Here is a 24,186-nt window from a genome sequence, read left to right as displayed (position 1 = left end):
GTATACCATTTTAGTTTATACCCTGACCCTGCCTCTTGCTAGCTTTTGACCTTTATCAAACTACTTCACCTTTATGGGTCTTAGCTTCCTCATCTGTAAAATAGGGTTGATAATAGGATCCTTCACAATAACATTAGAAGTATTAAGATAATATACATAGATGATAATGTGTATAGCACATACCACTCAACAAATATTATTATAAATAATAGAAGCAGAAATATTAAGAGCTGGAAATGATTTGTATTAACTATTTAATAAAGAGGAGGAAAATGTAATTTTAACTGAGGGCATAAGGGGACTTTTCATAGATAAGGTGGCACGTCAGCTGACCCAGACACAGAAAGGGAGAGCATTTCAGACTGAGAAAACAGCATGAAAATCATGGCAAAAAGGGAAATTTGCTTGTGTTTGGGGTCAAAATAGACCTTTTCTATGCTAACTTTATTTGTTAACATATTTCTGTCATCGTGTCTGAAAAAGTGTTAATAATATCTACCTTATAATTTTTTCACAGGACTTGAGAATTTAAGAGCCTAAACCTGTCAGGAATATAATTTTGAATACTAGTTTTGACATGTATTCTTTTATCAACATCATTATCAAAGGCCCAGGAACATAAGGGAAACATGGAAAGATGAATCTGTTAGGAAATGACATTTGGGTGGGTGTGTTGGGGCCTACACATATAAACAGTGAATACCAGCCTAAGATCTTAGAGGACTGCCATTTAAAATATTTAACAAAGAGAGAAAAGTGAACAACTGTCTCCACACATAATCTGACCCCACTCTTTCTTTCATACTCCATAACCAATTTGTTGGGCCTACTTTTTTTTTTTTTTTTTTTTGAGACGGAGTCTCGCTCTGTCGCCCAAGCTGGAGTGCAGTGGTACGATCTCGGCTCACTGCAAGCTCCACTTCCCGGGTTCACGCCATTCTCCTGCCTCAGCCTCCCGAGTAGCTGGGACTGCAGGCACCTGCCACCACGCCCAGCTAATTTTTTTGTATTTTTAGTAGAGACGGGGTTTCACCGTGTTAGCCAGGATGATCTCGATCTCCTGACCTCGTGATCCACCCGCCTCGGCCTCCCAAAGTGCTGGGATTACAGGCATGAGCCACTGCGCCCGGCCAGTTGGGCCTACTTTTTGGAAATCACAGAATTTTGCCACTTTTCACCACTTCCATCAGTGGTCTAAGCCGCCATCAAGTCCCGCCCGTATTACTATTACAGCTTCCTACCAGATCAGCCTACTTTTACACTGCCTTACTCCCATACTGTCTAATCTGAACAAAGCAGCCAGAAATATTGTTTTAAAACTGCATGTAGAATTCTCCAGGACTTTCTGTCTCAGTCAAAATAAGCTGGAAATGCTGCAAGTAGAAACCTCCAAGTAATTGTTAAAGCCTATGAGGGCCTACATGACCTGCTGTCCTTTCCCCACCCTAACACTCCTTTTAAAGTACCTCAGCTCTTTCCACACTTCTCTCCTCCACCCCTCTACTCATTCTCCAGCTCATCTGGTCTCTTTGCACCATCATTCCTCTAACCCTTACTGTGTGTGGAGGAGTTTCTTTTAGTATAACTGATTACTATCTTACATCTTAAATAATTTACTTACATTTTGCTCTTTATCTATGTCCCCCATCTGAAGGGTAAGCTTCATGAAGACAGCTATCTTGGATTTGTTCTCTGATTTATCTTACAATAATAGCTGTTATTAGGTACTCAAACATTTGGTGAATGGATGAAGGGATAAATGAAGGATATACTTTAAGGTTAAACTGACAGCAAGTTGAGAAGTAACCAAAGATCAGATAAAAGGCTGTCGTAATAGTCTAGAACAGCAATGTCCCTTAGAAATATAATGAAAACCATGATATATTGCTATATTTTCTAACAGCCACATTTTTTTAAAAAAGTAAAAAGAAACAGGTAACATTAATTTTAATATGTTTTATTTAGTTGGGTTTATCTAAAATGTTACTTTAGCATGCAATAATATTTTAAAATTCATTATGAGATATTTTTACCTTTTTTTATACTGTATCTTTGAAATCTAGTGTTTTTTAAATTTAGAGCACATCTTAATTTTTACAGTGAATTTTCAGTGGAAATATTGGATCTGTGTTTAGATTTAATAAAATTTACGGTTGAAAAAGTGAATTCACATACTCAAATTGTTCCAAACTTATTTTAAAAGTTTCTGATAACTGAACTGAACACCAAAAATCTTTTTTTCTTTAATATTTATATCTACACTAACAAAACTATTTTATTTTTTAAGAGGAATTTGTTTTTAAGCAAGATCTTTTCAAAGCTACGTCTGTTAAGTACCCTCACTAATTCTTGTCAGCTCAGTATTATTAGCATAAAATTCAAGCCTGGGAGTTGGAGGCTGCAGTGGGCCATGATCATGCCGCTGCACTCCAGCCTGGGCAACAGAGGAAGAACCTGTCGCAAAAACAAACAAAAAAACTGGCCAACCCCAGTGGCTCATGCCTGTAATCTCAAAACTTTGGGAGGCCAAGGCAGGCAGATCGCTTGAGCCCAGGAGTTCATTCCAGCCTGGGCAACGTGGAGAACCCCCAACTCTACAAAAAATATTAGCATCAAATTCAAGGAGTGTTACATATAATGAAAGCAACTCTAAATTTGGCAGTATGAAGAAAGCACACTTCAAAATTTTTTCAGTTTTCATAGCCAATTTATGTAACACTATCAATAATTGAGATCTACATATTACCTTATAGTAGAAAAATAGGTAAAATCATTATTTTTTATTTATATTACGAAAAGGTTCAATTTCACTATAAATTCTTATACTTATCTAGCTTCATAAACAAACTTTCCTTTTCCTTGTAGTTTGTAGTTTAACTCATTTACATGCACTGTGATATTAATGAGAAAATGTAAATCACACTGCCATTTTCTTTTGTCTGGTTACTGAATATTAGATGCACATTCCTTTTGTTTAAGAAAACCTTCAATTGGAGTTAAAAGTACAGAAAATCTTTGTAAATCTCTTTCATATCTCAGCCAAAAAGTATTGGCAAATAACATAGCATCAGAAAATGTATTGTCTTCCTTTTTTCTTTTAACAGTTTTATCAACTGCTGATGACTCATAGAATTTACGTGCATATACTAAACAGTGTTAGCAACTGTATGATGCTTGTCATAAAACCAGCTTAAGAAAACTGAGCACAAATATTTTCAATATGTATCATACAGTGGAATAAAACAATAAAGCAGCCTCTTTCTTCTTTGAAAATCAATGAATTCAAATTTTGTTGTTGTTTTTAATTTTACTTTGAGTTCTGGAGTACATGTGCAGAACGTGCAGGTTTATTACATAGGTATACATGTCCCATGGTGGTTTGCTGCACCTATCAACCCAACATCTAGGTTTTAAGCCTCACATGCTTTAGGTATTATCCTTATGCTCTCCCTCCCCTTGCTCCATCTCCTGACAGGCCCCAGTGTGTGATGTTCCCCTCCCTGTATACATGTGTTCTCATTGTTCAACTCTCACTAAAGAGTGAGAACATGCAGTATTTGGTTTTCTGTTCCTGTGTTAGTTTGCTGAGAATGATGGTTTCCAGCTTCATCCGTGTATCTGCAAAGGATATGAACTCTTTTCTTTTTTATGGGTGCATAGAATTCCATGGTGTATATATGCCACATTTTCTTTATCCAGTCTATCATTGATGGGCATTTGGGTTGGTTCCAAGTCTTTGCCATTGTGAACAGTGCCACAATAAACATACGTGTATATGTGTTTTTATAGTAGAATGATTTATAATCCTTTGGTTATATACCCAGTAAGAGGATTGCTGGGTCAAATGGTATTTCTGGTTCTAGATCCTTGAGGAATCACCACACTGTCTTCCACAATGGTTGAACTAATTTACATTCCCACCAACAGTGTAAAAGCATTCCTATTTCTCCACATCCTCTCCAGCATCCGTTGTTTCCTGATTTTTTAATGATCGCCATTCTAACTGGCGTGAGATGGTATCTCATTGTGGTTTTGATTTGCGTTTCTCTGATGACCAATGATGATGAGGCTTTGTTCATGTTTGTTGGCCACATAAATGCCTTCTTTTGAGAAGTGTCTGTTCATATCCTTCACCCACTTGTTGATGGGATTCATAAATCTAAATTTTTGATGCAATATAGCTGGAGCCCCATTTATCATCATGAAAATTTGTTTTTTATTATCTACCTGAAAGTCTTTTTTGACAGATATAAAAGAGTTAAAGATATCTACACTGCAAGTTTGATTTTTTTAGGCTGCAAATCAACAACATTTTATAAGTTTGGACGCCCTTTGAGGCAGTACATGCCTGAAGTATGAATTTGGTAGTGTCTCTTGTAGGATATGGCCCACTGAAAGCTATTTTAATCAATTGATCATTGATATTCTTAGGAAGTTCTTATCGTTGATGGGCATTTGTTTTATTACTTAATTGAATGTCCTCCATTTTTTATAAAATATGTTTCCCAGTAGTTTTGTCATAACTGAAATTACTATCTCAATCTAAAAATGGTTTTCTTTTTTGTGCAAAAATTCTAGCCATTTTATAGTTACAAATGTTGGACATTTACTTCTGGTGACTAATTTTATTGATTTTTTTTACTGCTAATAGGAAACTTCTTATCAAATTCACCATTAATCTGCAAAAATGACTATTAATATTGCTCACTTTTTATATATTTCAGAATTATCTTATACAGTAGACACACTATTTGCAAATTGCAATTGCATTGTTCCAGTAATATTACTAGCTAATTTATCTCCATTTTATTCTACATCAGTAGTATGTCTTCACTTTTAATTTAAATTTAATTTTGTCCATACTTATTTTATGGACAAATTTTTACTAAATAGAAAAAATAAAAAATAATTATAGCCTAATAAAAATAAGTATTTTAATTTAATTACTAATATGATTTACCTAGGTTTCATTGTAACTCATGCTGATTGCATAAAATATTCAGATAAACCTACTATGTGTACATATTAGTTGTAAAAAAAGATTTATAATTAATTAATTTTTTGACACTGACCACATCAGTTATGCGTTTATGTATACTACTCAAATGACTCATGTGCCTGACACAGACATTACAGTTCAACAATAATATATTAAATCTTAAAAATAATATCTTAAGTAAATATCTTAATATCTTAGTTGTGCCAAAACAATACAGTCTTATTTGTGAAAAAACTTACATTACTTGAGTTTTTAAACTTAAATACAAACTAATTAAAATTAAATTAAAAATTTAAAATTTAGTTCCTTAGTCAACTAGCTATATTTCAGGTGCTCAGTAGCCACATACAACTAGTGGCTACTGTGATTAGAAATGCTGATGTAGAACTCTACATCCTTTCTACTCAGAGTGGTCAGCAACAGGAGAGCAATCAGGAACTTAGAAATGCAAAGTCTCAGGTCTCATTCCTGATCTATAGAATCAGACTCTGCACTTAATAAGTCTTCAGATGATTTGTTTGCACCTTAAAATTTGAGAAGCCCTTGTCCAGGCAATAGGCAATGGAGGATTTAACTGGGTAATCATAAATAGTAATATACCAAAAAGGTCTATGCAAAAGACACCATGAGGATAAAGTCAACCCAATATAACAGTGATAGAATGTGCAGTAATAAGGAGAGACAACAGTCAAGGATTTGTAATTTAGTGACTGAGAGGCTGTAATGATGCAATCAACAAAATAAGACAAATGAGATTGAGGTTAAAAATGTGTGAATTCAGAGTAGTACTTAGTGTATAGTTTCCAGTTTAAACAAAAATAATTAAAAATACATGTATACATCTGTGTATACAAACCTACATGCATACATACTGAAACACCATTCATTTCATAAACAAACACCATTAAAAAAAAGTAGACTACCCAAAATCAACCCTAAAAGTATCCAATTTTAAAATATGTTGGCCATGGGTACTATTCAGCTTTTCTTATGTATATAGATTGATATTACTTTGTTAAAAGGATTTTGATGATACAGACCTATTGTTAATGAAAGAGTACCTATGCTTTAGTGAAAATACCTTTCCATTTTTCCAAAGATTGATTTCTTTTTTCACAATAAATGAGTCTTTAAAAATTACAGAGTGTGTATAACTCTTCTCTTAAAAATGTTTGAAAACTAGAAACTTAAATTGTATGAAATTTGGCAGTTTCTTTCCTTTGATATCCTTCTGAAGATCTTTACACCAAGCTAGTACAGTACTAATGATCATCCCATGTGAATTCCTTAAACATGTAGATAACCTAATTATTAAAACAGGATGTGAAGGGCTCATTTTTCACTGGAAGGATCACCTTCATTGTTTTTTTCAATCAGGGATAGCTACCAGAATACCTACTGTTTTGAAAAGAATTAGCTGTACTGTTCTCTAAAACTCAAGTTTTTTTTTTTTTTTTTTTTTTTTTTTTGAGTTTTTATGTCTTACAGAATAACCGAACTTAAGTTTAAAATCATGAGCACAATTTCCCATGAAATTGTTGTTATTTTTTCTTCAAGTTCTAACAATTTTTAACAGGCATGGGCCACTCTTTTAGCAACTTCCTTTGATCAACAGCTTTCTAAAGCCTACTCTCACACTTACATTGTTTTTAAAGTTTCTTTCAGCATAGTATTATGACCTAAGGCAGCAATGAATTGGTGAACAGTCCAAAGCCAAAATATTTAGCTTGTCTCAACCAGTCTTTGCCCTAAAGAAACGTGGGATCTTAAGCATTTGGCAAATTCTCTAGGTTCAGATAAGCCCAGTTGTAGTTGGCCTCACCTGTGTAAAGGTTGGGTTCAGTTCTTGAGGAGAGCGTGAAGTCCTGAGGCAGAAATGTAAGGTCAAATCAAGATAGGATTCTCTGTGGACAATTGAGGTTGAACATGAATCAAGTAACAGCTAGTGCAGCTGACGTGAGCTATCTTAGTTTTCAGATGAAGCAACAAATTAAATATATCTTTAAAAGGAACAACAATAATAAGTGATTCCTAAAGTACTTTTCACATTTTCACACTTTTAAAGATTGTGTATTTATTTAAAAAGCAGTAAAGCCTCTAATTTTTAGAATTGATATGATTTCTCACTCTTTTTTCTCTTTAGTGATCTAAATTTTTACTAGCTTTTCATATAGCACTAGTAGGTGTTTTAAGATGCTATCTCCAGAGGGAAAAAGAAGAAAAATACATATATTTGTCAGTCTTTTCTGTTCTAAAAGCATGCTGTAGTAAAATGTTCCTGTTTCCATTTCAGATAGTCACTGTGGCCTCAGAATGTCAACTTTTATTTTCTATCAAAAACCCTCTTTACACAGATCCTTTATGCTATTCTTTTATAACCACAGCCACATCCTACCTGCTCCCCTAACACCTGGCAAACACTAATCTATTCTATATCTCCATAATGTTGTCATTTCAAGAATATTGTATAAATGAAATCATACAGTATATTATTTTTTGGGATTGATTCTTTTTACTTAGCAATAATTCCCTTGGGATTCATCTAGATTCTAGGTTGTTCCTTTTTATTGATGAGTGCATTTAAAACTAGTTAAATCTAAATAAAGTTGGTGGATTGTATCCATGTCAGTTTCCTAGGTGTGATAGTCTATTACAGTCATGCAAGATGTAACTGCTGGGGGAGATTGGATAAAGAGTACATTCTCCTATACATGCCTGTAATCCCAACACTTTAGGAGGCCAAAGCAGGAGGATTGCTTGAGACCAGGAGGTCAAGATCAGCCTGAGCAACAAATCATGACTCCATCTCTACAATTATCTTAAAAGGCTTTTTTTTTTTTTGGGATGCATGTGCAGAAGGTGCAGGTTAGTTACATAGGTATACACGTGCCATGGTGCTTTGCTGCACCCATCAACCCTTCATCTACGTTAGGTATTTCTCCTAATGCTATCCCTCCCCTTGCCCTCGATCCCCAGATAGGCCCCAGTGTGTGATGTTCCCCTTTCTGTGTTCATGTGTTCTCATTGTTCAATTCCCATTTATAAGTGAGAACATACAGTGTTTGGTTTTCTGTTCCTGTGTTAGTTTGCTGAGAATGATGGTTTCCAGCTTCATCCATGTCCCTTCAAAGGACACGCACTCTTCTTTTTTATGGCAGCATAGTATTCCCTGGTGTATATTTGCCATATTTTCTTTATCCAGTCTATCATTGATGGGCATTTGGGTTGGTTCCAAGTCTTTGCTATTGTGAATAGTGCTGCAGTAAACATATGTGTGCATGTGTCTTTATAGTAGAATGATTTATAATCCTTTAGGTATATAACCAGTAATGAGATTGCTGGGTCAAATGGTATTTCTGGTTCTAGATCCTTGAGAAATCTCCACACTGTCTTCCACAATGGTTGAACTAATTTACATTCCCACCAACAGTGTAAAAGCATTCCTATTTCTCCACATCCTCTCCAGCATCTGTTGTTTCCTGACTTTTTAATGATCGCCATTCTAACTGGCGTGAGATGGTATCTCATTGTGGTTTTGATTTGCATTTCTCTAATGACCAATGATGATGAGCTTTGATTGGTGTACCTGGAAGTTGGAAAAGGCTTTTTAAAAAGATTTTTAAAAATCTCTTTGAGAAAAGAAGTTATAAAGCTCTTATAGTGATAGACAGCAATCTGGTTGAAGAAACTCATTAAACAAACTTAATTGGATTTTTTTTACACTAATTCCTTTTTTGTGATTCAGAAAGTGACTCCTGTATTCTCCACCATTAGACTCTGCCCAAGAAACTGCCTAAGGTGAAGACAGTGAGCTTGGAGAAGGAACACCAGCACATAGCTTTTGGACAGCCCAGCTGGCATTCCTGTTTGCACAGATACCAACTGTACCTAGTGATTCATTAGAGGTGAATGTAGCCTTCTAAGCAAGCATTGGCAAACAAAAGTGTCTATTTCAAAATTATCATTTCCAAATAGTTGTTGGTCTTTTTAATTGTAGAAAAGATCTTACCATCTTAATGATTCTAAGATAAATTTTATTATCCTATTTATAATATGGAACCCAATTTAGAATCACAGAATTTTCAATGTTGGAAGATTCTGCAGTTCTTCATAGGAACCTTCCAGTTCATTTGATTATTGCCTACGGTAGGTTGGCCTATTTAGAACTGATGCTGTTAAAGTTCTAGGTTCCATACTGTGAGTCACTTATTTTCTGGCTATTTAGGGATCACATGTCATACTTTATCATCAATTGTTTCACACAGCCCTGTAGTAACTTATAAGGGAGACTTGGTAAGAGAATTTAAGAAACATTTTTAAATGCATGCTTTATATGGAGTCATTGTGAATGCTAAACATACAGTTCTACAAGGAGCTCTCAATCTAGTAAGGAAAAATAAAAATAGAGCCAAATCATCACTTTCTAGAAAGCATTTCATAATAGGTGCCCTGTGGCTGGTGAGTTGTTAGAGGCATATCTATATAGAAAAGTAGGCATTAGTCCCCATAATTTTCTTTGCTTTACTAGAAACAAACAAATACGCATCACTAAAATTCCATTATTCAGTTGCTAAGAACATCTTTGAGAGTATATTTTAAACAACGACTTAGAAGCTGAACATTTTGCATTTCTTAATGTTAGAGCAATATAAATTAATTTGGCTGACAAACTAGTAAATTTTACCCAAGGAGGAAGTAGTGATAAGGCAGTTGATACTGTAAAACTCTTATCTTGGCAGTTTACTATGTGAGAAACACTTTCTGTCCCTTACTTCAGTATGGGACTCATGACATTGTGTTAAATGATTTATTCACAAGCTATTTTAGAGTTAAAAACAAGACTTCTCTAGTCATGCCTAATCCCACATAAATAAATCACTCTGTTTGAAAATATTACTTTGATTAACTGTCATCCATATGAGATATCAAAGATTGTCTGTAACCATGGATTTGAAATTAAATTGTGAACTTCATCGCAGTTCTTCAGTATTGAAGGCAGCTGATTTCCTAATGTGGTTGCTAGTGGTATTCTGCTGCCCCTGCCACGTGCCCTTTATCTTGTCTGTGTCCCCTTCCCACCACTGCTTTTTCCTCTTTCCTCCTCTCATATTCTTAATCACTGTTTTTCCCCTTTCACTACTGTAATTATAAGATCTCTTTATGCTGTAGTTATTAACCCTATTTCTGCCAATTCTGGGGCACATATTTCCCTCTGTCTACAAATTGCCTTTCTAATGTTTGTTTGTTTGTTAGAGATGGAGTCTTGCTGTGTCGCCCAGACTGGAGTGCAGTGGCATGATCTTGGCTCACTGCAACCTCCAGCTCCTGGGTTCAAGCGTTTCTCCTGCCTCAGCCTCCTGAGTAACTGGGATTACAGGCACACACCACCATGCCTGGCTAATTTTTGTACTTTTAGTAGAGACAGGGTTTCACCATGTTGGTCAGGCTGGTCTCGAACTCCTGACCTTGTGATCCACCCGCGTCAGCCTCCCAAAGTGCTGGGATTACAGTCTAATTTTTTTTTGAAGTTTTTAAACGTAAGTGTTTTTGTGTTGTCAAACCTTTGCCTTTATGATTTTTCCTTTTTTATAACTTTAAGTTCATTCCTAGCCATATTTCAGATATATATTTACGCACATCCCTGTAATATCTTTAATTCATCTAAGAAATTATTTTGTTAGACATATGGTATGAGATGAGGGTCTACACTTTACACTGTTTTTCCAAATAGTTGTCGCAACCACTTTTGTTTTGTGTTATCACCATTGTCATAGATTAAATTCTTACATAATATAGGGTCTGTGTGGGGCTATCTGGTCTTTCTAGTTGCTTTTTCAATACATATTTATTAGGTAAATGACTGTTTTATCTAACTCCTCTTTGGCCATTACCAACTATTGCTGCTTTATGAAAGCCTTAAATTCTTGGGCCGTGTTTCCTCTTGTTTCTTTCTTTATTTCTTGTAGTTTCAAAATTTGCTTACCAGTTTTCACTGATTTATTCATCGACATCAACTTAAGAATCTTTTTATTTAGCTCTTGTTATGTCTAGCTTTGAATTTAGAATTCTTGGTCAAGTTCCTCCAAAACAAAATTTGATGAAATTTTGATTCCAATTTAATTAAATCTCTAAAGGTTAATTTGGAAGGAATATTTTTATGTTTTAAAGACCAGATCTCCCTTAAATCCCAAATTTCAGATGAATTCTAATGTTTAATACCCCAAAAGTTGCTTTTGAACTGTACCATTTTTCAATGAAAAGAGTTTAATCTTCAATTATGAAAGGAAATTTCCAATACTATAAATTTTCCCTTTTGTGTAACCAGAATTGGAGAATTAGGAAAGTTTTTTGTTGTTGTTGTTGTTGTTTTCTTTGTCAGTCTTCATTAAACCAGAAAATACTTGTTCAGGGTTAAATATATTTTTCAAAGAGGGTTATAACTGATATTTATATAGTGAACAATTTTCATATGATAAAATTTATCAATTAGTTGTATTTTTATATCTGTCCTTGATTAGGGACTTCTGTTTATAAAGGAGATTGAAAATTGTTTCTTTGATTTTCTTTGATGGTCAGAGGCAGAAATCAATGTTGCACCTTTTGGAGAGTGAGGCAGCTGCAGGTAAAAAAAGTTGAAAGCTCTTGGGAGGGTTAATTAGAGCTAATTATAATCTCATTGACCTGCTTTTCTTCCAAAAGCTTAACCTATCTTTCTTTGCAAAATGAGGATGGATTTTACTTTATCATACAAAATAAAGAAAATCTTTGTTTCTTGAAGTTCTAGATATCCGTCATTATTACACACTTTAAAAATAAGTGTTGCTACCTAAATTGTGGAATCAAGGATTAGGTAAGGTTGAAAAAGACCGTCAAGATTATTTAGTCTTAGAGAACATGCACTGTACTTCTCATGATGGAAAATTGTGTGGTTTTTTTTTGTTTGTTTGTTTGTTTGTTTTGAGACAGAGTCTCTCTCTGTCACCCAGGCTAGAGTGCAGTGGTGTGATCTCAACTCACTGCAACCTCCACCTCTCAAATTCAAGAAATTCTCCTGCCTCAGCCTCCCAAGTAGCCGAGATTACAGGGTCCTGCCACCATACCCATCTAATTTTTGTATTTTTAGTAGACATGAGGTTTCACCGTATTAGCTATGCTGACCTCAAATTCCTGACCTCAGGTGATTCACCTGCCTTGGTCTTTCAAAGTGCTGGGATTACAGATGTAAACCACTTCGCCTAGCCGAAAATTGTAATTTTTAAGGAATATAAACTAATGTTCATAATTTTAAAATCGTATATATTTAATGAAAACAAGAAATAAAATTGACAAGTATAATTGTCATTTTTAGCATTGGTATTTTCTTCATTCCACTTAGTCTTATTTGCTTGATAAATACTGTAAAAAGATTTTTTAAAATTTATATAAAAAGAATATAATGCAGCCAGGCATGGTGGCTCACACCTGTAATCCCATCACTTTCGGAGGCCGAGGCAGGCAAATGTCTTGAGGTCACCTTGAACCTGGGAGGTGGAGGTTGCAGTGAATCGAGATCACACCACTGCACTCCAGCCTGGGCAACAGAGTGAGACTGTCTCAAAAAAAAGAGTATAATGAAATAATTTGCCTGTTATTATATGGTGTTTCTCAAAGCATGGTTTATGATTATTATTTTAATTGTTAAATGAAATGTAATTCTAATATTCCCATAAATCTGAACCCTTTTTTGAAGAAATTTCCTATGAAAGCTTCTTGCCTCGTAAAGTTCCTTAAGGCAGTTTTTTTATATGAAAAATGAAATAGTCATTTTCATGGCTTGTCAACTCAGTTATATCTCATTTTATGTTAAGTAGAGCACCTGCTCATATTAGATAGGGTTTTTACTCTCAGACAGATTGTGTTCTAATTTGGGCAGTCAAGACCCTTTGATTTTAGAAAGTTGGGTAATAAAGCATTTTAATGACAGTTCAAGATAGCAGTAAGAGTACTAAATATATGATTAATTACAGATGAAAAATATAAAAGATTAAAAAGGAGAGAAAGATCATTTATACAAAAGTAAACTGGAAAAAACAGATAAGGTGAAATCTAAGAAAGATTTTGAAGGACAAGTAACACCTAGATGATGGAAAAAGGTGAAAAGTATATATACCTAGAGGATTAATGTGACCCAAAGTGTCTTGGAAGTGGAAAAATTTCATCTGGTAAATGTGGTAAGTTAATGTACTTGGATATGGGAATCATCTGAGAGTTAAGTGGACTAAAGCTAGTAAGTGGGTTGATTTGGATTAGGTAGTAGAGAACTTTGAAGAATGAAGAATGAGGATATATTTTATCATGTACCATGTTCTTAGGTTTGTTACCTAAGGTGGTACTTCAGCAATATTTTGAGGAAATCAGTCTTTCAGAAGTATGCAGAATACATTACAGTAAAGAACACAATAGGCAGGGTGATCACATATGTGATTTTCATAGTACCCAAGCGTGAGGTGATAAAGACATAAATCAGTAATACAGTGTTTAGAATGGAAATTAAGCAATGGCTGCAAATTACATTATAAATGAAGACTTCGCAGTGGTTAATTACCGGTTAGGTAAGGAGGAGGAGGAGTTGGCTAGATGAATCATGAAGGGGGAGTGAGGAAAGAGAAAAGAAAGCATATGTCAGAGGTTTATTAAAAAGTTCTACGAATTCATATTCTCCCCCATACACATTCATGCCTGAGGAGTGATTTATACCTTCATTTGTCAATATCTGCAAAGCATTTTGGGATTATCCATTGATAGGTATATTATATATATTTTAACAAATCAGACTCATAAGTTAAGGAAGCTAGATATAACTTACTTTTAAGCATTTTAATTCAATAGCCCTTTTCCTGCAGTAACCCTTAATCTTTTTCACAAGCTGTAATAGTACCAAGACCAAGAAGGGCTTTCCAAAGAGTGGATGTAGGAAGCTGATAAGAGAAGTATTCTTTAGGGCTTGGCAGCATAGGTTACATTGCACAAAAACAATTTCTCTTTGCAGTCACATTTTTCTCCTGTCACCTATTGACGTTTTGAAAGATTTACTGATGAACTTAAAAATTGCAGAACTTTTAAAGTTGGTGATGTGAATGTGTTAGCCTAATTACAGATGGGCCACTGCAATTAATGCTTTTTCCGTCTACTGTAGGGAGCCATTCATTACAACTCGTAACTAGAGGAAAGGGCTTTGCATGATTGTTGCTAACATTAAAAAATACGTATGCAAATTGTGTTTCCAAACAACTCTCCAAAGTTCAAGAGCTGGTGTTACTAATTGAGTGCCTCAGGAAAACCCTTAATAAATTATTTTGTCTAGCTCTCTGATCACACAGGTGATTATGTATATTTTTTTCAAGGTGAGAAAGAGGAAAAGGAAAAAATTGTGCCAAGAACTACAGTAGTTTCTTCAATTCTTTTGTGAGAGTAGTTTTGAACTAATAAAATAGGTGTGATTTCCCATTATAAAAATGAGCAACTGAGTCTTAGAAAATTACACAGCCAGAAAATTTTTATAAAGTAAGATTCTGATCTGAGATTCTAACCTAGTTATGTCCTATCCAAAGCCCATGCTTTTTCATTCTAGATCATGTTACCTTGTGGGGGAAAAGTGCTGTATGTGGAAAAACACATAGCATATTTATTGTCCTGTGTGTGAGCTGTTACTGTGCTTTGTCCCAACAAAAGTCCAAAGTATTGGTAGCCTACAAAGATTTTCATTAGTTCAGATAACGTTTTCAAAAAAGACTTCGAGCTGATTTTCTTTAAAGATTCATTATGTAATCGTGAGGCAGAAAAACCTCATTTTATCAAGGGACAGTGTAAGTTGAAGACATTTCCTCAGTGTTGCCAAAATAAAAAATAAAAAAAGCTAGAGATTTTACTTCATAATTCAGGATTCCCTTCTAGTACATTTGCTCACACTGCTTAGTATTAAAAAGCATAATGCTTTTGTGGATTTTCTGACTTACTACTATATCTTCGTTTTTCTTTTATCATCTAACCTGCTAAATTGAATTAAACTCTATCTAGTATATAGTAAATCAGTAAATAGACTACAGCATTTTCCCTGATAGGATTTCAGTCTCATGGTGAGGTACCAGGAAAATTCTGGCTCAATTGTTACTGACATAGGAGGCTGTACAGTTATTTATTAGAAGACAGCCTGGGAGGAAAAGAGAAAATGGATTTATGTGATCTTGTATTGCTAAATACAGCACACTGCTGTTATCTTTTCTTTACTGCTTCCTCTGAAAGTCATCATTTCAATGCACTAATCTTTTAAACAGCCATTCAGTGGTAACTGGGCTAGAACTTTGCTAAGGGGTCACATTCACCAACCTGACAGTTATATATTTACAAAAGAAATAGCATGAATTTATTCAGCATCAAAACCTCTGCATCTTTTACCACCCAACTACATTTCACACTGTATTACCATCAGTGCACAATAATGGCTATATAAATTCCATCCAGATTCTTCATTTAATTAACTAGCATTCTTTGAACAAAAATAAAAGTGCTGTTTTTATAGAGGAATAAAAGCTGCATGAAGTGAGTGTGAAGAAGACAAATCATCAAATTAGTTATTCTTCATTGCAGCTATGGAGAATTTTCTGCCCTTCCTCTTTCTCTTTAGAGGCTTTTTTTTTTTTTTTTTTTTTTTTTAGCTTGATTGAATGAAAAATGGAGAGTGAAGCAGCTTCAAATACACCTATTATAATGACCACATCATAAGCTCAGCCAGGACTGGGCACTGATAATATTGTCATCTAAAAGTGATTTTTAAAAAATATTTTCTGTAGTAGGCAGGGTAGTACAGCATAGTAGCCAAGAACGTGAACTTTATAACTAGACTGCCAAATCTTAGCTCTGTCACTTATTAGGTTTGTGATTCTGAGTTAGTTACTTAACTTTCCTGTGCATCAATGTCCTGTCTATAAAATGCAGATAATAATAGGAGGATAATAATAGACACATCCATGGCAGTGTGTGGATAAACTGAGATGATGGATGTAAAACATTGAGAATAGTACTGGCACATAGCCAGCCATTACCTCCTGTATGCACGGCAGCAGTCTGGTGTGAAGTTGATCCAGCTGTGTCACTAGAGACTCTCTTGATCATCTGAATGAAATTGACTGATGTGGTAGACTAGGTTAATGTACCTATCTTTTCCAGATATTTCTTTCCAAAAGTATTCTTTTATTATAAAACAATTACTTTCAGATACAAGGAAATAAAGTTCTTTGAGTCAAGGGCATAGAAGGCAATCGGTTGACCACATCTCTCCATCTGGCACCCTGCTGCCAAATTTAGCTTTCTAAAGCACTGTTTTCTCATATCATTTTCTGCTCAGAAACCTTCAAGTCTTCTTCAGACTCAAGCTCCTTTCCCGTCATGCCTGCCATTTCTATCAGAGCCTGACTCCCTCCCTTGGCACGACCTTTTTTTGTCCATTACTCCCCTATAGCAAGTCTCTACTCCAATCATAATTGATCTAGTATTGTTTCCCAGTGTGACACATTTCTGCTTGTCTCTCTTCCTTTGTTCACATGGTTCTCTTTTGTAACATCCTCTTTTATTCATCCATTTATCTAAGTCATACCTGATATTCTAAGTTGAGACAGAAAAGGAGAGGTTATCTTTTACCCTTTTGTATTTTTGTCATAAACATATTTGCTGCATGCAGTGGCTGCTAAATAAATGCTATTGATGAACTATCCTATTGGCTTTACCTTCAAACTATATTTAGAATCTAACTGCTTCACACCAACTCCACCACTATCACCCTTATAGAAGCTACAGTTAATTTTTTGCCTGTCTCCTTTTTCTTCTCCCTGCTTCCAGCCTTGCCCACCATCTACAGTCTATTCTCAACACAGCAGCAAAAGTAACATTTTTAAAATTTAAGTCAGATCACATTGATTCTCTGCTCAAAACCCTCCAATCATTTCCTGTCTCACCCTGAGTAAAACGAAAGTCCTTGCAACGGCCTACAAATTCTCTTAGCCTCTGCCACTTCACTCTACCTCCATCCCTATATTCACTCTTGTTACCACTCTGCCCTCATGTCTTACTACTCCCCTCTTCCTGGACCCTACCACTCCTACCTCTGCTACACTGGCTTCCTTGCTGTTCTCTGGAAGATGTAAAGCACAACTCCATCTCAGGGCCTTCATGAAAACTGTTCCCTCTTCCTAGAAAGCTTCTCCTTGGGAAATCCTGACTCCATTCCTCCTGCAGGTCTCTGGTCAGTTATCTTCTCAATGAGACATTTACGTCTCATCCCTGATTTACTGCCTGTCTCCCCAAACTTAGAGTGTAAATTCCAAAGAGCAAGAGGGAAGGCTTTTTGTCTATATTGTTTAGTGTCTACCCCCAGTACCTGAAACAGAACCTGACACATAGTAAATACTTAATAAATCAGTATTGAATGTATGAATGAAAAACTGACCCTTAAGAATATGCCAGCGTTCCTAACCCTCCCAGCACTTCAAATGTATTTAGGCTCAAACAAAAGCAAATGTCCCTTAACAGCTCTGAAAAAATTAAAATAGCCATAGTTTAATATTAGCCATGGCAATTGGAGCAGAAAGTTCTATCGCAGAGAAAAGAGATTTCTGCATCAAGTAAATAAAAAGAAATGGCTTACAGTATAAGAAGTGCCATATTAAATTATATTGGTATCCTGGGGGACTTTCTTTGACCCAGTCCCGAAGTACATTTTTTTCCCTCCAACTACATTTTGAGAGAGCAAGTGGTTTTGGCTACCCTATCCTCTTCCTAAGGTGGAGGGTATAGCTGTATGAGGAGTTTTTGTTTTTTCATTTAGAAGCAGAGTAAAACAGTAGAAAGACAGCATTAATGATGCAGTCAGGCAGACCTAGTTTCAGATTCTGGCTGTGTGTGCTTGAACAGGTCATATAACTTCTCTGAGTCTGTTTGCTTGTGTATGAAATGTTTTTTGGTAATGTCTTTCTCTCAATATTGTTTTAAAGATTAAGTAAGAAAAGACATGTGAAGCACCTGGGACATAACATGTGTTTAATAAATGTCTTGTGAGCATTGCATTCAACAACACAATTATGTACTTTGCTACTAAATGCTACCTTTTGACTTAAACCGAAAGTGAGAAGTAGTAGATAGATTGATGTCCCTGAGATAACTTTGGCCTCCGGAACTTGGTCCATGGAGAAGCCCCATAACACTACTACAAATCTCTCCGCAGCATCTGATGACACTACAAGAGCCTTTTTAGAACATGAGTCCTACCACCTACTTGAGTTTTGTTGTAGCCTACTCTTTTTATCTTTTGAGCCCATTCTTATTCTTCTGTTTTCCATTTTCAACTCTTCTACATCCTTTATTTTCAAAATGTTATGCTAGGTATATGAAGTCAAGAGTTTCCATACTGAAATCAACAAAGGAAAAAGTAAGATCAGGCAACTACCTCATATAATAAAATAACATAACTATTAATTTTCAAATTAAAAAATAAAAAAAATATGTATATTGACTTTTTGGAATTGTAACTTCCAGAGCAGGGAAAATATTTTGTGTAAACCTCGGAAGTATTTCTTACATATTTTTTAAATGACATTAATTTTGAAATCTTTAGGAAGCAAAAGCTGTAGTTGAAGAAACAAGAGCCCTGCGTAGTCGGATTCATCTTGCTGAAGCTGCGCAGAGACAGGCACATGGAATGGAAATGGACTATGAAGAAGTGATCCGTCTGTTAGAGGCCAAGATTACAGAGTTAAAGGCTCAGCTTGCTGATTATTCTGACCAAAATAAAGTAAGCAAAGCAGTCATCTCTTCCAGTTACCATGGTTTCCTTGCCGTTGTCATGTATCCTGTTTTCATTTTCTTTTCATCTGCTCTTCTAAACTAGGTCAATGTTTGTCTTCTATTATTCAATGATAGGATGCTGTGTCCTGATGGGGGTAATGTAAAGGTCTTGAGCCTTCCTTTATCCAGATGGCTTTGGGATGGAAAAGCATGTGCCCCAAATTTATTTAGGTCAACGGTCAACATTGTTCAATTCAGGTATTAAGTCCTGGAACTCTTTAACATTTAGTTGATTACACTGGTTTTTTTCTTTTGTTTCTAAACTTGCTAATTTATTTTATGGGAATGGGAGGAGGGGAGTCTAGGAATGGGTATGCTCTTTGATTAGAGCATTCAAGGAAGCATAAAAGTGAAAGAATGTTTGCCTAATGCCTAGATAATTAATGGGAAGAAACTGAGTTTGAATTTTTTTTAATGTACGGTGTACTAAAATAGTTTCCAATAGATGATTTTCCAGTTTCAATAGCAAAATACTGAATTTTTTTCAGAAGCCAGTGTGAACTTTTTGTTGTTGTTGTTGTTGACACAGAGTTTTGCTCTTGTCACCCAGGCTGGAGTGCAATGGCGTGGTCTCGGCTCACTGCAACCTCCGCCTCCCAGGTTCAAGTGATTCTGCTGCCTCAACCTCCCAAGTAGCTGGGGTTACAGACACCCACCACCACACCCAGCTATTTTTTTTGTGTTTTTGTAGAGACAGGGATTCATCATCTTGGCCAGGCTGGTCTGCCCTCCTGACCTCAGGTGATCCACCCACCTCGGCCTTCCAAAGTGCTGGGATTACAGGCATGAGCCACCGCGCCTGGACAGTGCAAAGTTTTTTATGCAATTTTTTTTACGTAATACATACTATATTCAGTGAAGAGGCTTCAAAAAACTATAATAGTCATATATATTTTTACTTTACTGAATTAAGGTAGAAAATCGAATAAATTGAAATAAATATTCATACATTTGTTCACTTATAAACATAACTGGTTATTTATATCTCAAATCCAATCAGTTTCTAAGAGAACATAAAGCAAATCTGAATAATTTATGACTATTTATTTAAACATTAAAAGGTTAAATACTTTAAATATACCACATGAAAATGAAACTGGTGTTAGAAATGCAAACTACCAAAGAAAATTTGAAATCTGTTAAAAGTCAGTAGACTATTTCTCACATCTGTTCACTTAAACCAATTCCACAAGAAGGCTGAAGTTCCCATCACCCTTTGATAATACCACAAGGCCAAGAGGAAAACATTTAGTTGACAAAGCAGCAATATTTAGGAATATTACATATTTGTTATTTGTGACCTAGTATTTACATTCTGAAAATAGATATGTGATTATGTTATGTAGCTTTAGCCTGAGTATAAAAATACTTTGAGATTTATCACAATATCAAAAGTATTATTTATTACGGTTACTCTTGAAGTGAAAAATCAAGAGTGTTTAATATTTTAATTTTAAATAATATAACTTTCAAGAAAGTTCACATGAAATTATTCATTGTTTTTTGTTTTTTTTTTAAGCTTGGGTTATTTGTAATCTCTTCCAGCTCTTAACTGAGAAACATTTTTGTCCTAAGTTGCCTGGTAATATAATTAATTCAGTTTTTCTCTCTTTTATCATAATCGGGTTCTCATGCCATTTCTCTTAACAAGACTGTAAGCCAGTAACCTGTCTCTGAAAACAGTCTTTAAAAAGTCTCTTTAAAGAGCTATTAATATGAGCATCTCAACATTCAACATTTTCTAAACCCAGTATCAGTGGAAAAAAAGAAGGAAACCTTTTTTTTTTTTTTTTTTTTTTGAATCGTGAGATTGCTTAAAGAGACATTGACCAAGATATTACAGAATTAAGATTCAAGTGTCTATTTGTAGGATAACAGATTCTTTTTGTAACAATACTTTTATTTTTCATTATAACCTTTTCTTTATGTTATTTATTTATTTATTTACCTTTTGGAGTTTTTATTCACCTTCAACGTAAGAAATAAAACATTACTAGTACCTTTGAAGACCCACAGTGTTTCTTTCCAGTTGCATCTCCCACCCTTTCCCTCAGAGAGAACCACTTTCTTGGATTTATTGTTAACCATTTTCTTGAAAATTTTAGTACTTGTGTATATATTCCTTAACAATATGTTGTTTAGTTTTACCTGTTTATCAACTTTATATAAGTAGAAATATACTCTATGTATGATTCTGACCTGCTTTTCTTCACTCAACATTTTGTTTTTGCATTTCATCTCTTTGAAGTTTTTAGCTAGTTCATGTCTTCTCATTGTTTCTTTGTACTCTATTGTGTGGATATACTACAGTGTAATTATCCATTCTGCATTTGATGGACAGTGCAATTGTTTCTGTTCTCTTCTGTTATAAATGGTGCTAAGAACATTTTAGTACGTGTATCCTGCTCCACATGTGTAATAGTTACCTGCTAGGAATAGAATTGCTAAGTTGAATAATTGTAAGTTTGGCTTTACTAGGTAATGCCTACTTATGCTTCAAAGTATTTGAACTAATTTGTACTCCCACCAGTAATGAATAAGAATTATTGTTTACCCCACATGCTTGCTGATGCTTTGTTTTATTTTACTTTTATCAATCTGGTAGTTATAATACGTGTTGTCATTATAGTTTAATTTGAATCTCCCTGGTTACTAATGGCTTTGAGACAGTGATATGCTGGGACCAACTGACACTAGCTCATGAGAGCTGATTGCATGCATCTCTTCTCAACTCCATGTACAGTGATATCAGGTTGGTAGCTTGAAATCAGCCATAATGGGGTTATTTCTACCCATAAATGTTATAAACCAAGGTTTCCTCCTCCCTGGTAGCCAGTTGAGCATATATTTATCTCTTTATTAGGCATTTGTGTTTCTTCGTGAAATGCTTCTTCATATCTTTTGACCCTTTTTCCCGTGGATTAGTTATCTTTTTCATATAGATGTGTAGTGATTCTTCTGGTTACTAATCCTTTGTTAAATTATATGTTATGAAAATATTCTTCCAAATTTCTAGCTTGCCTTTTCACTGTATGGTAAAATGGACAGGAGTTTTTAATTTTCGTGTAGACTAACTTAAAATCTTTACCCTCATGTGTCTTTTTAGAAGTCCTTCCATTTTCAAGGATATAAAGATATTCTTTTATATGTGCCTCTAAAAGTTTTAAATTTTGATCCTTCTGTAATTGGTTTTGTGGCAGTGTATGAGGTGAGGATCCATTTCATTCTTTGTTTATTCAAAATGAATAACTATGTCATCACCATGTTTAAAAAGCCCCTTCTTTCCTAGGTGATCTACAAAATAATCTCAGTCATATATCAAGATTTCATATGTGTATGAATCTGAGGTTCTCTATTCTCTTTTGTTGGTCAATGTATATTCCTCTGTGAATAACACATGGTGTTGCTTACTGTATCTTTTACAGTAAGTCTTGATCTCTGATCATCCTGCCTAATTCTTTTTCTTCAGAAATGTGTTGGTTACATGACCCTTTGATTTTTTATTATCTATTTTAGATTCAGCTTATCAATTCCATCAAAAGAAAAAAACGTATCGGAATTTTCACTGACAATGTATTAAATATGTAGATTAAATTGGGAAGAATTTACATATTTATGATTTTCTTTATTTATGAACACCACTGAGGCACAGAAAGGTTACTTTCATTGTGACCAGATAATCTAGTTTATAGAATAATAACTGTTCGAAATTTGTTGACATTTGCCTCATGGCTTACCTTGGAGTCTGTTTACAAATGTTCAAAGAAAGCTTGAAAAGTCTGTTTACAAATGTTCAAAGTAAGCTTGAAAATAATTCTGAACTTGTTGGATGCTGTTGTTCTATATAATCCACTAAATCAGGGTCATTAATTGTGGGGTTCAGTTCTTCTCTGTTCATATTAATTTGTCTGCTACAGCCATCATTTACTCATAAAAGTGTGGCAAAATCTCCCTTTTGGCTTCTCTTTTTAAAATTGTTTTGTATATACTTTGAAGTAATGTTTTTAGGTGCATACAAGCTTGGAATTGTGTTATAATTCTTTTATGAAAATGTCATGACTCTTCAATCTAGTAATCCTCTCTACCCCTTAATGCTTATTTTTGATTGATAATAAATAGTAACACCAGCTTTCTTTTAGTTGGTATTTGTCTAAATACCATACATTTACTTTCAACTTTTCAATACATTTTAATTGTATCTATAGTAAATAACATGTAGCTGGATTTTTTTCCCATCTTACTAATTTTTGACCTTTAATTGGAAAGACCTTCCTATCTACACTTTTTTATTTGCTCATGCACTTGGCCTGATTTCTGCCCTCTTATTTTGTACATTTTATTTTCCCCATGTGCTCTAGTTTGTAATTTCCTGCCTTTTCTAATTTTTTTTATTGGTTCAGATTTCTCCTATGTCACCTTGCCCCATTACAATCATTCCTCTCTGTTGTTTTCGAAGTTACACATTCTGTTTCTAATTTTTAATGATTATCCTAGAAATTTTAACATTCTAATTTAACTTCAATTATAAAATTAATCAGTACCTTTTTTCTCTTCTTCTAAATATTACAAGCACTTTAGAACACAAATCCAATCATCCCTCCTGACTTAATTTCCATTTTTAGCAGTATTTTAGTTCTTTCTTTTAAGACCACAGATTAGACATTATTTGTTTTGTGTGGTCAGCATTTGCTTAATAGACTCCATGTTTAACATTTTCTGTTAAACGTTCTTACACCTCAGACCTTCTCACTTTGTTGCTTTCTTCATGAGTATGTATTTTAGAAATTCATGTAGTAAGGATCTGATGATAAAAGCTCTCCACATTTTATTTGTCTGAAGAATATCTTTATTCAACTCTTGTTCTTGAAATATATTTTTGCTACATTTAGAATGTTAAGTTGGCATTTAATATCTTTCACTGTTTTTATTTCATGTCTGTGATGTCAGCTGTCAATCTGTCATTTGTTTGCAATCTGTTTCCTTCTATATGATTTTAAGATCTCTTTGGCTTCAGTGTTCAGCAGTTTGACTATGATGAATCATGTGTTGACTTCTTTAATGTGTACTGTTTGGGATTCATTGAGCTTCCCAATTCGAAGAGCAATGTCTTCTGCCATTTCTGGAAATCACTAAGCTATTATCCTGAGTGATTTCTCTTTCATTCTTTGTATTTGTTCTTATGTAATTCAGATTGGATGTGTGCTATAGCTTCTACTGGCTGTTTTCTCTTTACCTTTTCTCCCCATTTATATTTCAATTTTTGTCTTTCTGTTCCATTATGAGAAGTTTCTTTACCTCTGTGGTCAAGTTCA

The 24,186-nt window shown here is 34.6% G+C and overlaps 1 protein-coding gene across 11 annotated transcripts in view; it reads left to right on the top strand.

Annotated features, from left to right (window-relative positions):
• The window catches only part of STXBP4 (syntaxin binding protein 4), a 198,153-nt gene that overhangs the window by 86,449 nt on the left and 87,518 nt on the right, over positions 1–24,186 (top strand). For 7 of the 11 annotated variants that reach the window (XR_012425632.1, XM_015438301.4, XM_015438300.4 and 4 more), the window contains one exon: positions 18,645–18,821. Coding sequence is in view for 7 of the 11 variants with exons in the window: in XM_015438301.4 (XP_015293787.3) it covers positions 18,645–18,821 (177 nt within the window). In the remaining 4 variants the exon portion in view is untranslated. Of the gene's footprint in view, positions 1–8,773; positions 8,905–18,644; positions 18,822–21,503; positions 21,627–24,186 lie in introns of those variants that run through there. The other 4 variants (XR_012425631.1, XR_010581811.2, XR_012425633.1 and 1 more) reach the window with 2 other exon arrangements.

This window comes from Macaca fascicularis, chromosome 16 (genome assembly GCF_037993035.2).
Source record: "Macaca fascicularis isolate 582-1 chromosome 16, T2T-MFA8v1.1".
Taxonomy (NCBI): Eukaryota; Metazoa; Chordata; class Mammalia; order Primates; family Cercopithecidae; genus Macaca; species Macaca fascicularis.
The sequence above is the reverse complement of the archived record's forward strand: the minus strand, read 5'-3'. Positions and strand labels throughout refer to the sequence as shown.